This window comes from Nyctibius grandis, chromosome Z (genome assembly GCF_013368605.1).
Source record: "Nyctibius grandis isolate bNycGra1 chromosome Z, bNycGra1.pri, whole genome shotgun sequence".
Classification (NCBI taxonomy): Eukaryota; Metazoa; Chordata; class Aves; order Nyctibiiformes; family Nyctibiidae; genus Nyctibius; species Nyctibius grandis.
The window spans coordinates 50569964-50584183 of record NC_090695.1 but is presented as its reverse complement, the minus strand read 5'-3'; the positions used below and the strand labels follow the sequence as shown (position 1 = coordinate 50584183).

Below are 14220 nucleotides of genomic sequence, written 5' to 3'. Positions count from 1 at the left end.
CAGCTTGCACCCATTGCCCCTTGTCCTGTCAAGGGAAGTCACTGAGAAGAGCCTGGCTTCATCCTCATGACACTTGCCCTTTACATATTTATAACCATTAATGAGGTCACCCCTCAGTCTCCTCTTCTCTAAGCTAAAGAGACCCAGCTCCCTCAGCCTCTCCTCATAAGGGAGATGTTCCACCCCCTTAATCATCTTCATGGCTCTGCGCTGGACTCTCTCTAGCAGTTCCCTGTCCTTCTTGAACTGAGGGGCCCAGAATTGGACACAATATTCCAGATGCGGTCTCACCAGGGCGGAGTAGAGGGGGAGGAGAATCTCTCTTGACCTACTAACCACACCCCTTCTAATACACCCCAGGATGCCATTGGCCTTCTAGGCCACAAGAGCACACTGCTGGCTCATGGTCATCCTGCTGTCCACTAGGACCGCTGGGTCCTTTTCCCCTACGCTGTTCTCCAACAGATCTGTCAACAACTTATACTGGTACATGAGGTTGTTCTTGCCCAGGTGCAGGACTCTACACTTGCCCTTGTTATATTTCATTAAATTTCTCCCCGCACAACTCTCCAGCCTGTCTAGGTCCCTCTGAATGGCAGCACAGCCTTCTGGTGCGTCAGCCGCTCCTCCTAGTTTTGTGTCATCAGCGAACTTGCTGACAGTACACTCTATTCCCTCATCCAAGTCATTAATGAATATATTGAATAGTACTGGTCCCAGTACCGACCCTTGAGGGACTCTGCTAGACACAGACCTCCAAATGGACTCTGTCCCATTGACCACCACTCTCTGGCTTCTTTCCTTTAGCCAGTTCACAATCCACCTCACTACCCGATCATCCAGACCACACTTCCTCAGTTTAGCAGCGAGGATGCTGTGGGAGACAGTGTCAAACGCTTTACTGAAATCGAGATAGACCATATCCACAGCTTTACCATCATCTATCCACCGGGTTATGTCCTCATAAAAGGCTATGAAGTTGGTTAAGCATGACTTCCCCTTGGTGAAGCCATGTTGACTGCCCCTAATGATCCCCCTATCCCTGATGTGTCTAGAGACAGCACCAAGGACAAGTTGTTCCATTACCTTTCCGGAGATGGAGGTGAGGCTGACCGGTCTATAGTTACCCGGGTCCTCCTTCTTGCCCTTTTTGAAGACTGGAGTGACATTCGCTTTCCTCCAGTCCTCAGGCACCTCTCCCGTTGCCCACGACTTAGTAAAGATGATGGAGGGTGGCCTAGCAATGACTTCCGCCAGCTCCCTCAGCACCCGCGGGTGCATCCCATCAAGGCCCATGGATTTATGGACGTCCAGGTTGCTTAACTGGTCCCTGACCCAGCCCTCATCAACCAAGATAAATTCCTCCTCTATCCTGACTTCTTCTGGGGCCTCAGGGGTCCGGGGCTCCTCAGGACAGCCTCCAGCAGTATAGACTGAGGCAAAGAAAGCATTCAGTAACTCTGCCTTCTTTGTATCCTCTGTCTCCAGGGTATCCACCTCATTCATCAATGGGTCTGTGTTGCCTCTAGTGTTGGTTTTACCTACAATGTATTTGAAGAAGCCCTTTCTGTTGTCCTTGACCTCTCTTACAAGGTTTAATTCCAAGGAGGCCTTAGCTTTCCTAGTTGCCTCCCTACATCCTCTGACAACAGACTTATATTCCTCCCAAGTGGCCAGCCCCTCCTTCCATGATCTGTACACTCCCTTCTTCCACTTGAGTTTGCCCAGCAGTTCCCTGGTTAACCATGCAGGTCTCCTGGTACCCTTTCTTGACTTCCTACCTGTTGGGATGCTCTGATCTTGAGCTCGGAAGAAGCAGTCCTTGAATGCTAACCAACTATCTTGGGCCCCCTTACCTTCTAGTACCCTGTCCCATGGGATTTCCGCTAGCAATTGCTTGAAAAGGCCAAAGTTGGCCCTACTGAAGTCCAGGGTTGTAATTCTGCTAGATGTTCTGTTCCTGCCACATGAGATCCTGAACTCTATCATCTCATGGTCACTACAACCAAGGCTGCCCTCAACCTTCACCGCTTCAACCAGACCCTCCTTGTTAGGGAGAATAAGATCCAGCAATGCTCCTCTCCTAGTTGGTTCATCCACCACTTGCATCAGAAAGTTATCATCAATGCACTGGAGGAACCTCCTGGACTGAGGATGGCTGGCTGAGTAGGCCTCCCAGCAAATATCAGGGCAGTTGAAGTCCCCCACGACAACCAGGGCCTGTAATTGTGAGACTGCTCTCAGTTGCCTGTAGAAGGCCTCATCAACCTCCTCATCCTGATCTGGTGGCCTGTAATAGACACCCACAACAGTATCACCCATGCCAGCCTGCCTCTTAATTCGTACCCAACAAACTCAACTCGCTCCTGATCCGCCCCTGGACAGAATTCAATACATTCTAGCTGCTCACTCACGTAAATAGCAACTCCACCACCTCTCCTTAGTGGCCTGTCTTTCCTGAACAGGACATAGCCATCCATGACCACATTCCAGTCACGCGAGGCGTCCCGCCAAGTCTCTGTAATTGCCACTAGATCATAGCCCCCCGACCAAACACGGATTTCTAACTCCTCTTGTTTATTCCCCATGCTGCGTGCATTGGTGTACAGGCATTTCAGGGAGCGAGCTGAGCACACCGATTTCACCTTAGGGGGATGGGAGGCCTCCTGGTCTACCTCAATACTAGAGCGTTGCCCCAGTGGTGCAAGCCCAGCTACAACCCCATCCCCCTTCGAATCTAGTTTAAAGCTCTCTGAATGAGCCCTGTTAATTCCTGTCCCAGAATCCTTTTGCCCCTACGACATAAACCTTTCCCACATATTACTGTCAGGTCTGGTGTCTTATAAAACCAGCCATTATCAAAGAATCCAAAGCCCTGCCTGTAGCACCAGTCTCGTAGCCAGGCATTTATGGAGTGAATCCTACAATTCCATCCCATGTCATCACCTGAAAATGGACGGACAACTTGCACCCCAGACTCTTTCACCAACCGTCCTAAGGCCTTGAAGTCTTTCTTCATCCCCCTCAGACTACGGGATGCAGCTTCCTCCCCACCTGTCTGGAAGATCAGCAGGGGGTAGTAGTCTGTTGACTGCACCAGGTTGGGGAGTTTCCTTGTGATATCCCTGATTCAGGCTCCAGGTAGACTGCAGACCTCCCTGCGATGAAGGTCAGCTCTGCATATGGGCCCTCAGTTCTCTTTAGGAGCAAGTCTCCAACAACTAGAACTCTTCTCTTCTTCCTTGTGGAAGAGGTTGCTATACGCCTGACAGGTTTTTCTGACTGTGGTGAGACCTCTGATATAGGTTGCCTATCCACCACATCTGCACTGGACTGGCTGTATTCCACGAGGGCCCCATATCTATTTCTCAGAGGCACCTGGGGAGGCGAGGTGGGCAAGGAGGGCGCTCGCCTTTTGCCACGGCCATAGACTTGCCTCCACTCCCTCCTTTCATTTAGGTTTCTGTTTTCCATCTGAGAGGGGCAGAGTACGGGGGCCCCTTGATCCTGGGAGCTATCTGGCAGGTGCTCCCATTTTTGTTGCAGGGAGGGCAGAGCCTGGCTCCACCAGTCTATCTCCATTTCAGCCTCCGTAATGCTCCTAAGCCTTTCTACTTTGGCTTGAAGCCTTTCAACAAGTGTCTCATTCATTAATTGCTTTACCTATCCAGGTCCATAAATGTAGGACAGTGCAGCCCTTTGGGAATGCAGGTAGAACAGTCTGGCATCAAGCAGCGTTGTAAAACAAGTCTAGGGAAACATTAATTTTATGTCATTAGTTCTGACTCAGTCTCTTCCGGCCAGGAGAGCCCAAACAACACAAGTCATTACTGCTAATGTCATCAGTGCTAGAAACCATGGATTTGTGCAGGTAGGAATTTTCTACACTGACAACTAAGGTTTTATTTAGACAGATGAAATCAGTGAGGGAATAACTAAGATTGAAAGACTTATGGAGACCTCAGGAAGTAAAATGAAAGCCAATATTTTATATAGACTCTCTGAGAAACTTTTGTGACTGTCTTAAGCATTTTGTTTGGTTCAGAAAGTCCTACTGGATTGACCAAATGTCTACAAGTAGCAAGAGATGCAAACAAAAGCTTTTATTTTGAAGCCAGTAACTGCAGTTTTTGTGGGCCACTTTCTTTTTTACCTGTGGAAAGAATTGCTTGGTTCCTTCCCTCCCTTGGGGAAAAGTCTCAGTTAATCCTCTTGTGAAGATTCGATGGAACATTTGTAGCTACCACTTATTTCCATCTTTCAAATATAAAGGCTTTTCTCCCTGAATGGAGACTTAGACCCAAGTCTAAAGGTTTTGCTATACTCCTCTGTATTTGTCATCTGAGCTGCTTTGGATCAAAGAGCTGAAAGACGTGAAGAGTCTGGCAAAATGTGATATTATTGTTTTTGTTTCGTGCCTTCTTTTCCGGAATGGCTCCAAAGAGTGTGATGTATTGGCATAACTTCTCTCTAGAACTGCTCTGTGTTGTGTTGATGACTGGAAGAGCTTTAGGACCTTTGAAGATAGGTCTTGCTAGGTGCTGGACTAAGACAGTTTCTGCGCTGCTGTTCTTCTTGCACAATATCAATCATTTCAGTTTTCCTGTGGTTGGGGACATACAGTGTTATCAGAGAGAGGCTCATCACTGGCTAATAAGGCACCCAGAAAAAAAGACGACTGCATGATCAGCTCATGTTTACAGCAGCTGAGGAAAGGCTGGGAAGCACATAAGGGTTTTCTGTGTTGATACTGAGCATTCAAGTAATCCGTCATGATACAATCATAACTCTTCTTTCTCTAGAACAATGTCCATTAACGCCAGCAGAACTAGGTGGAGAAAACACAGGAAAGCCAGCTCAGATACCCAAGTTGGAGCTATTCCTATGTAACAGCAGTTTGAAGTGAGTTAGACTGTAAACTGGATATCCACCTGCTGCCACCTGATGCTTTCAGGATCTTCAGAGGTGCTGTAGCAAATGAATTATCCCGCTATGCTAGAGGTAAGGCCCCTTTAGAAGCTGCCCCAGGCAGGTACTTCATACCGTCCTTGGATTTTTATGCAGGATGGGGCTGCAAAACAGGGCAAGAGTCTTTTTCCATCATCCCCTGAACATGGTCCATTGCTTTTGTCAGAGCCACTCATGGCCTAAGGCTTGCAGACCAAATAGCCATGCAGAAGCTGTTCTTTCAAGCAGAAAATAGAATATTTCACTGCCTCAGTAAACTGCCACACGGTTGCACAACAGACACATGAATTTGTAGAAGAGGAAGATAAGGCTTCTGCTGCACTTACTGGAGCTACATCTAAAGCCTGAAAAAACAGGCTGCTGAAGGGAGGCAGATTTAACTTCAGCTGAGACAAGCAAAGGAACCCATCAGGAGCCAGATAAGAATCATTTAAATGACTACCTATGCATTCAGTCTGTGAGATGATGGTGGAGGGACTTGGAAAAGTGTCAATGCTTCTGTCAGAAAAGTCAGAACTAGACTATTTCTATGGGTATAAACAGCCCGCTGACTGATACAACAAGTCCTCCTTTTCCATATGAGAGGTAACATATCAAGTACTGAGTGAGCACTGAAGAGAACTGAAACATGGAGAATCCGTGGTTGCCATTTCTACTTCCTGGTGTGCGGGTTTTTTTCTGCTGAGTTATGGGGAAAACAAATTTCATTATATATTGAGATGAGTCAGGTGCTAGTGCAGGCTGCTCAGGAAATACCCTAGGTTCTGTTTTTTTCCTTTATATCAGCTGATTTGTATATTTTAGTATTTGTCAGCAAATGAACCAACTACAAAACACCCAGTACTTTGAAATGTCCAGTGAAGGGTGTCAGACTCTAAAATTATGAAAACTGCGAAAATTATAATAATCCTTAGTTCACTGTTTGTATTTATGAGAGTATAAATATAAAAGAGTGAAGATATCACAAAGAGAAAATGCTTCTGTAATATAAAACTTAGAGGTATAAACATAAAAATAAGCATACTTCAAATGCAGGAACGTATTCTGTAATGACAGAGGCCTGCTACTACACACTCCGTCTGCTGTAAAATCATTACAAAATAGATACCTGATTATACCAAAAAGGTGAATTAACAATGCAGATAATTTTTACCCTTATTTTCAAGACAGCCAGTTTGAAACTAAAAATGTTATCACTGTAAAGCGATGGCCCCAGCTGGCAGCCAAGCACCCATACAGCTGGTCTCCCACTCCCCCTATCCCTCAGTGGGATGAGGGCAGAAAATAGGAAGAACAGAGGCAAAAAAGCTCCTTGGTCAAGATAAAGACAGGGAGATCACTTACCAATTACTGTCATTGGCAAAAGAGTCTCAATTAGGGGAATTTAACTTAATTCATTGCCAATTAGCATAAATATTTCATTATTGATTCAGGTATTGGGAAACAAAAAAGAATAGACATTTAAAACACCGATCCTCCCCTTTCCCCAACTTCACTCCCAGATTCATCTGCACTCCAAGCTCCTCTTCTCCCCCATTCTCAGGCTTCACTCCAGACACCTCTCTTCCCTTCTTGTCATCGCTGCAGGTTACACCCACTCTTTTCAGTGAGGCAACGAGCAGCACAGGTCAGGGTTCATGTAGCAGATTCTCTCTGCTGCTTTCTTCTTCTCATGCTTTCCTGTGCTCTAGTGTGGGTCCTTTACAGGCTGCAGTCCATTTGGGGAAGCACTGGTTCTGGTGTGGGCTTATCCATGGGCTGCAGTCCTTTCAAGGGGTGTACCTGTTCTAGCATCAGTGCTCCATGGGCCACAGTCCCTTTGGGGGTGAGCCTGCTCCACCATGGTGCACCTCCGACCTTGCTGTTAGCTCTGTCACTCTTCTGTTCCCCCCTCTGCTCTGGCATTTTCTGCCCTTTCACAAATATGTTTTCACAGAGGTGTCACCAACTTCGTTGATGGGCTTAGCTGTGTCCTGCAGTGGGTCTGTTGTGGAGCCAGATGGAACCAGTTGTGTCCGGCAAAGGGCAGCCCCTCACCTGTTCTCACAGAGGCCACCTCTGCAGCTCCCCTGCTAACAGTCTTTTAATTTATACCCGGTACTATTACCCACATGCTGCTTGCATAAAATTATACGGTGTTCTCTAAACATGGGATCGTCAGAAGCCATTTTCATGGCTTGTGGTAGCTGACAATCTCTTGATCATGCATCTAAGTTGGAACAATGTCTGGTCAGTGCTGATGGTTTCTAAAAGTCTTATCTTATTGAGCCTATTGACATGCAAAAGTCACAGTAATTGCACCTATAATAAAAGAAAGCAATTGCATAAATTCATGTTTCAAAATAACAGGCTCTTTACAGACCATTTATTAAAAACCATACTAAAATATTAAAACCCACTCCTATGAATTAAAAACAGAACATAAGATATTTTCTGAGTAGCCATTGTGGGCTTTGGTGACCTTCGAATTCCAAAAAACCCCCTCCAACTACTATTTCCATTATTCCTCCCAGCATCAACACCCAGCACTGGAACTGGGAAGAGCCACTCACTGTATATAAAAGCATGCTATGCGAACAGAAATTATGATCTGCAATGATATGATCCCAAGGTATGCGAAGAGAAAAGGAACTGCATCACTTCATACATATCCTTTCCCACTCCCTTCATCTATGTTCACAGCAAACTGCCACAAAGAGAACAGCCAAAAAACTGAGCTGCTAAAGGCAAAGGGGCAAATGCTTGAGAGCAGGGAAGAGTGGAGAAATAAGGTAGAAATATGACTTTAAAATATCATATATAAGAAGCAGAAAACAGTCACTGGTAATAAATTGAAGACAAAGTAAGATATTGTTTTAAGAATGATCCCTCTGCTAACAACGAAACACTTACTCCTTCAGCTGCTTAGTTAGCTTGACAACCTGAGAGGCCAATGACATACATGTCTCCACAACTACTAAGTAGCGGGAACACATGGTGTGCCCGTGTCGCTCAGCACTTTGTGAGGGTTTCTCTCCCACGTGGTTTTGCATGGTGACATTTGCTCCATATTCAACCAATGTCTGTAAGAACACAAAAGGAAACATAGACACCTGTAAGTGTTAAGTCTCTGCTGTGACTTCTGGTCAACCACAAGAACGGCTGGACACAAAGCACTGCTGAATATCATGTTTAAAAATGTTGGTCTAAGCCAATCATTTTTAAAAATCAGTCACTGACAAGTCTGTATGCACCCTGAACTCAAAACACATACCACAAAAATCTATCACTCAGGTGCAAGGATAACACAGAAGAGTGAGCTGTAGTTCAGAAGGACTATAAAAAGACTATATTATTCCTCTTCCCTTGCAGTTCTACTCAATCAATTTGGTTTCTGTTCATTTGTTTGTACAGCATAGCATGACTTGTAGCATTCATACAGTGAGTGGGATCACCAAAAGAAAACAGAGGACTTACATTTAGGCACCCATTGATTCTCTCCTGAGCCACAGTAATAAATTTTTCAAAGGTATCTGCCTATGCATTACTGAACATTGTTGTGGTAACTTTGCACATGGTAGACCTAGCAAAGAAGACACAAGCAAGTGCAATTCAAAGGACTTCTGTGCTAGATAACATCAGGGTCCAGGGCAGTGTGAACACATTGCTGGCCAGTTTATAAAGGGTGGTGATGAGCTGTAATGGCTTACCAGGTCTGGTGTCTGCTGTTCTTGGGATCTCTGCACTGCAGGGCATTGCAACACACCCTTAGAATCTCATTTTAGGAATGTCTTTGCTACAATATTTGCTGACTCCTTTTGTGGTTTAGCTCTCAGTTTCCTACCACAGCAGAATCCCTGAGTTTAAAACACTCAACACAGCAGCTTCAATGTCCTGATTCCTTAGCCAAGTGATGTTTGGATATGAAAGGTATGGCAGATACTTTCCAACAACTCCTTTAGGTCAGACAGGCACAAACGTCTTTTTGCAGAAAGAAATCTGTACAATGACTTTTTCAGTCTGGCTGGGGTTTTTGGGGGTTTGTTTTTTTTTTTTTTCATGCTGAAAAAAGTCTCATTGCTTTGCACTTGCTTGGTTGCCCCCTATTTTCTTTTAAAGAGATACTCAAGTATGTGTCAGCTTTTAGTCTTTAAGAAAAATAATGGCTTATACTCTGATGTATACCCCTGTGTTATGGTGCTAGCAGAGAACCCTGGCTTGTTGCTGGAGAACTGTCCAGGCTGTAAGCATGACATTTGAGTTACCTCTGGGTCTTGAATCTAGAGCATTGTAAGGACAAAAGGAGTTCTGTCAGGCTGACCTCAAGACATCCAATAACTGAAGCAAGAAGAGATCAAACCTTCACTCTTTCTGATCTATTTGTGATAATCAAATCAGTGTTATGTACTATTCACTTTACTGGAGAGCCTAAACATTCTCAGCAATGTCCACACACACATTGCTCATAGCACTTTGGAAAAAATTCTGAACAAAATCATAATGCATCCAAAAACTACATCATCATTAACATTACACATACACATGCAGAAGAGGAATTGTGTGGCTGAGCTCTTGGTTGACTTATCCAAACAGAGCTGGTAAGCCACTGAGGATTGGAGTGGCCTTGTTGACTCAAAACAGCAGGCAGAATGACCTCTACATCTGCTGACAGAAAAGAAGAATGGCAGTCTGTCTGGTCCTGCTAATTCTATACAAAAAGGAAACTTATGAACAGTTTTGCACTGCATTTCATGTCAATGAATTTGGTTTAATTCATCAATAAAGAAAATAAAGAAGGAGCATTATGACCCTGCAGAAAGCAATCTTATAGTTTGGAACATGATAGAGTGTCACCTGCTCATAAACACAGTGAATGAGAGGGCCAGGGAATCACTGAGAGCCTGTGACCTTCCATCTTTTGTACTGATACTTATAATCTCCCTGCCTCCTTTATTGCTTCTTTCTTTTCACCAGATCATTCACTGTACATTGTTTTAAATTAGACCATAAGCTAACTGGGCAGAGGGCTTATTTTGTTTCACAGCACAACAAAACATTAACACTTAAGACTGTGAGGTGTTAATGAAGTGACAATACTAACATTGTTTATTTTTGTTGTCATTAGATATTTTCATGATTTATTTCTCACGGCTTCACTTCAACACAAAACACTTGTTGATTTGTACATTTATCTACAATAAAATAATATTGAGAATTCTAAGCCATTTATCAAGGTTCATTCTTCATGGGGAAAGCAGGGCTATTCTCTTTTTGGTTTAGTTTTATCCATGAAAACAGCCTGCAGATGTCATCACTCTGTTCAAAATCATCTACTCTCTCCTTCAAATGCATTGTACATCTTGATGAAGAACTGTTGAGTTAGCAACCCTAAGCACACACCCTACCACAATGGTGCTCCTCACCAGTAAATCACGAACATTCCTTCTATCCACCTTTTTCCAGCTGATCATAGCAATTGTCTACAATACAATAATAAAAACTCTAAATTTAGCACAGATGTGATGATTTGTTTATTTTATTCTCTTAAGAGTTTGTACAGGGTCCATTCTTGATATCTTTAAAAGAAAGACACGTCCCATCAATGAGAAAAAGCAGAGATGGTCATGTCCTCCAAATCTATTTGTCTGTGTTCTTTTCAAGTCTATTCACTCAGCTCAACTGTCACTTGTTTTTCATTTTTTATTGGGTGAGACTCTCAAACTGGCTTTTATGGAGTTATGTCTTCTCTGTGTCCAGTTAGGGAGGCAACTAGGAAAGCTAAGGTCTCCTTGGAATTAAACCTTGCAAGAGAGGTCAAGGACAACAGAAAGGGCTTCTTCAAATACATTGCAGGTAAAACCAACACTAGAGGCTATGTAGGCCCACTGATGAATGAGGTGGGGGCCCTGGAGACAGAGGATAAAAAGAAGACAGAGTTACTGAATGCTTTCTTTGCCTCAGTCTATACTGCTGGAGGCTGTCCTGAGGAGCCCCGGACCCCTGAGGCCCCAGGAGAAGTCAGGATAGAGGAGGAATCTGCCTTGGTTGATGAGGGCTGGGTCAGGGACCAATTAAGCAACCTGGACGTCCATAAATCCATGGGCCTTGATGGGATGCACCCGCGGGTGCTGAGGGAGCTGGCGGAAGTCATTGCTAGGCCACTCTCCATCATCTTTGCTAAGTCGTGGGCAACGGGAGAGGTGCCTGAGGACTGGAGGAAAGCGAATGTCACTCCAGTCTTCAAAAAGGGCAAGAAGGAGGACCCGGGTAACTATAGACCAGTCAGCCTCACCTCCATCCCCGGAAAGGTGATGGAACAACTTGTTCTTGGTGCTGTCTCTAGACACATCAAGGATAGGGGGATCATTAGGGGCAGTCAACATGGCTTCGCCAAGGGGAAGTCATGCTTAACCAACTTCATAGCATTTTATGAGGACATAACCCAGTGGATAGATGATGGTAAAGCTGTGGATGTGGTCTATCTTGATTTCAGTAAAGCGTTTGACACGGTCTCCCACAGCATCCTTGCAGCTAAACTGAGGAAGTGTGGTCTGGATGATCGGGTAGTGAGGTGGATTGTGAACTGGCTGAAGGAAAGAAGCCAGAGAGTGGTGGTCAATGGGACAGAGTTCAGATGGAGGCCTGTGTCTAGCGGAGTCCCTCAAGGGTCGGTACTGGGACCAGTACTATTCAACATATTCATTAATGACTTGGATGAGGGAATAGAGTGTACTGTCAGCAAGTTCGCTGATGACACAAAACTGGGAGGAGTGGCTGACACACCGGAAGGCTGCGCAGCCATTCAGAGGGACCTAGACAGGCTGGAGAGCTGGGAGGGGAGACACTTAATGAAATATAACAAGGGCAAGTGTAGAGTCCTGCATCTGGGCAAGAACAACCCCAGGTATGAGTACAAGTTGGGGACAGACCTGTTGGAGAGCAGCGTAGGGGAAAGGGATCCGGGGGTCCTAGTGGACAGCAGGATGACCACGAGCCAGCAGTGTGCCCTTGTGGCCAAGAAGGCCAATGGCATCCTGGGGTGTATTAGAAGGGGTGTGGTTAGTAGGTCAAGAGAGATTCTCCTCCCTCTCTACTCTGCCCTGGTGAGGCCACATCTGGAATATTGTGTCCAGTTCTGGGCCCCTCAGTTCAAGAAGGACAGGGAACTGCTAGAGAGAGTCCAGCGCAGAGCCATAAAGATGATTAAGGGGGTGGAACATCTCCCTTATGAGGAGAGGCTGAGGGAGCTGGGTCTCTTTAGCTTAGAGAAGAGGAGACTGAGGGGTGACCTCATTAATGGTTATAAATATGTAAAGGGCAAGTGTCATGAGGATGGAGCCAGGCTCTTCTCAGTGACATCCCTTGACAGAACAAGGGGCAATGGGTGCAAGCTGGAACACAGGAGGTTCCACATAAATATGAGGAAAAACTTCTTTACGGTGAGGGTGACTGAACACTGGAACAGGCTGCCCAGAGAGGTTGTGGAGTCTCCTTCTCTGGAGACATTCAAAACCCGCCTGGACGCGTTCCTGTGTGATATGGTCTAGGTAATCCTGCTCCGGCAGGGGGATTGGACTAGATGATCTTTCGAGGTCCCTTCCAATCCCTAACATTCTGTGATTCTCTGATTCTGTGATTCTGTGATATATAAACAGACTGTTATAATAATAATAAGCAGGTAGGCATCTGCAGATTCAACATAACAATGTGCACAAATATATTTAGCTCTTTGAAGAGGTTAGCTAATGAGAATTAACTAGCTGTATTTCTTTTAGGGTTGAACTAATACAAACCTTCTGTATTTGCAGTGGCCTAAGACATGTTGTGGATCAGTTCATATGTGTTAATAGGATTAAAATGTTTATTGATACATATCTGAGCCCTTAGACTCTGAGAATTACTACTCCTTCTTAGACATGTTTTCCTCCCTTACCTGACTTGATCACCTTTATTTCTATTTCTAGTCTTTCTGCCATGTGGTTATTTATTCTTTTATCTGTCCTTCTCCAATGAGTAATTTGTGTCTCAAATACCTTTCTGCAATCTCCTGGAATAATTTTATTATCATTTCTTCTCCAGAGAGCTTTCACTCAAAGTGATGACAACACCAAATACTGAAAGGTACTCGTGTGACTAATGGTTTTAGTAACTTTGATGGACGGAGCGTACACCTGGAATTTAACACAAAATTGAGACACTTCACCTAGCCATCCAGTTCAACCCTACAGCTTTTTAGGTATGTCTGCGCTGAACACTGGTACTGTACAGTGGTATCCAAACTAGTTTTTTCAGCTCTGGCTCCCAAAAGTACTGTAGCTGTGTAAACCTTCTCAGCAGGACAAATTACCCTTTTCAGCAGCACTATACAATGGAATTATATTGTTTTCAGTGGCCAAGCTGATTCATTAAGAATTAGAAATCACCATCATGCTGCATTGTTTAGCATAGACACACTCAAAGATCACAAGTCTGGAAAGGATGGTTTACTCCAGGTGGAAATCCTTCAACATAAAAGAAACTTATCTGTTAGACTTCCCCTAACCTGGAGAGCTACAACTATTAATTGGAAAAAGAAACAGAAGGAAAACATCAGAACAGTAAGAAGAGATCGCACTTTTACACCGGCTGCCCTTTTGTAACATAAAAACATACATACATTAGCCACATAAGGTATAAACAATATAATCATACTTTCTTCTTGCAATACAACAGTTACTTTAGGTTAACAAAAGCATAACTGAGTATAGAATCCAAAAACCAGAGCTTTTTGGTATTTCAGTCTGAGTCCTACTGGTTTAGAGTTCTTCCTTCTAGTATATTTTAATGTATCAATAATTATTCCCACTTGTAAGATCTCCTATAATAATTTTAGTGGTTGCTGTCATTCAAGTTTGATGTAAAGAGGTTTCTGATATAGCTATCACTCTACCTGTATGCAACCTAGATAGCCATGTTGAGCAGCTATGTGAACAGCAGTATTTCCATCCTGGTCAACTTCATCCAGTGAAATCCCTTGTTCTTGCATAAACTGAAGAAGCCACAGAAGGATTTTCTCCTAGGGAAAGAGACATCATAAAAGATAAGAAATAATGAAAAGCTACGTGTACTAGAGGAATACTGGTACTATCATCTGTTAGCAACACTGTCCAATAATTCCCTCTTTTCAGTCTCTCTTTGTAGGACTTAGTGTATCATGGGTCTGCCTCTGTTGTTTTTTTATCCCCAAGGAAATAAGCCAAAATACTTTATTTGTTTTATAAAACAGACATAATA

General features: G+C 44.2%; 1 protein-coding gene across 2 annotated transcripts in view; it reads right to left on the bottom strand.

Moving 5' to 3' along the window:
• The window catches only part of SNCAIP (synuclein alpha interacting protein), a 103062-nt gene that overhangs the window by 13453 nt on the left and 75389 nt on the right, over positions 1-14220 (bottom strand). For both annotated transcript variants that reach the window (XM_068422878.1, XM_068422876.1), the window contains exons 7-8: positions 13877-14002; positions 7861-8030 (exon numbers count right to left, since the gene is read on the bottom strand). In XM_068422878.1, coding sequence (XP_068278979.1) covers positions 7861-8030; positions 13877-14002 — 296 coding nt within the window. The remainder of the gene's footprint in view (positions 1-7860; positions 8031-13876; positions 14003-14220) is intronic.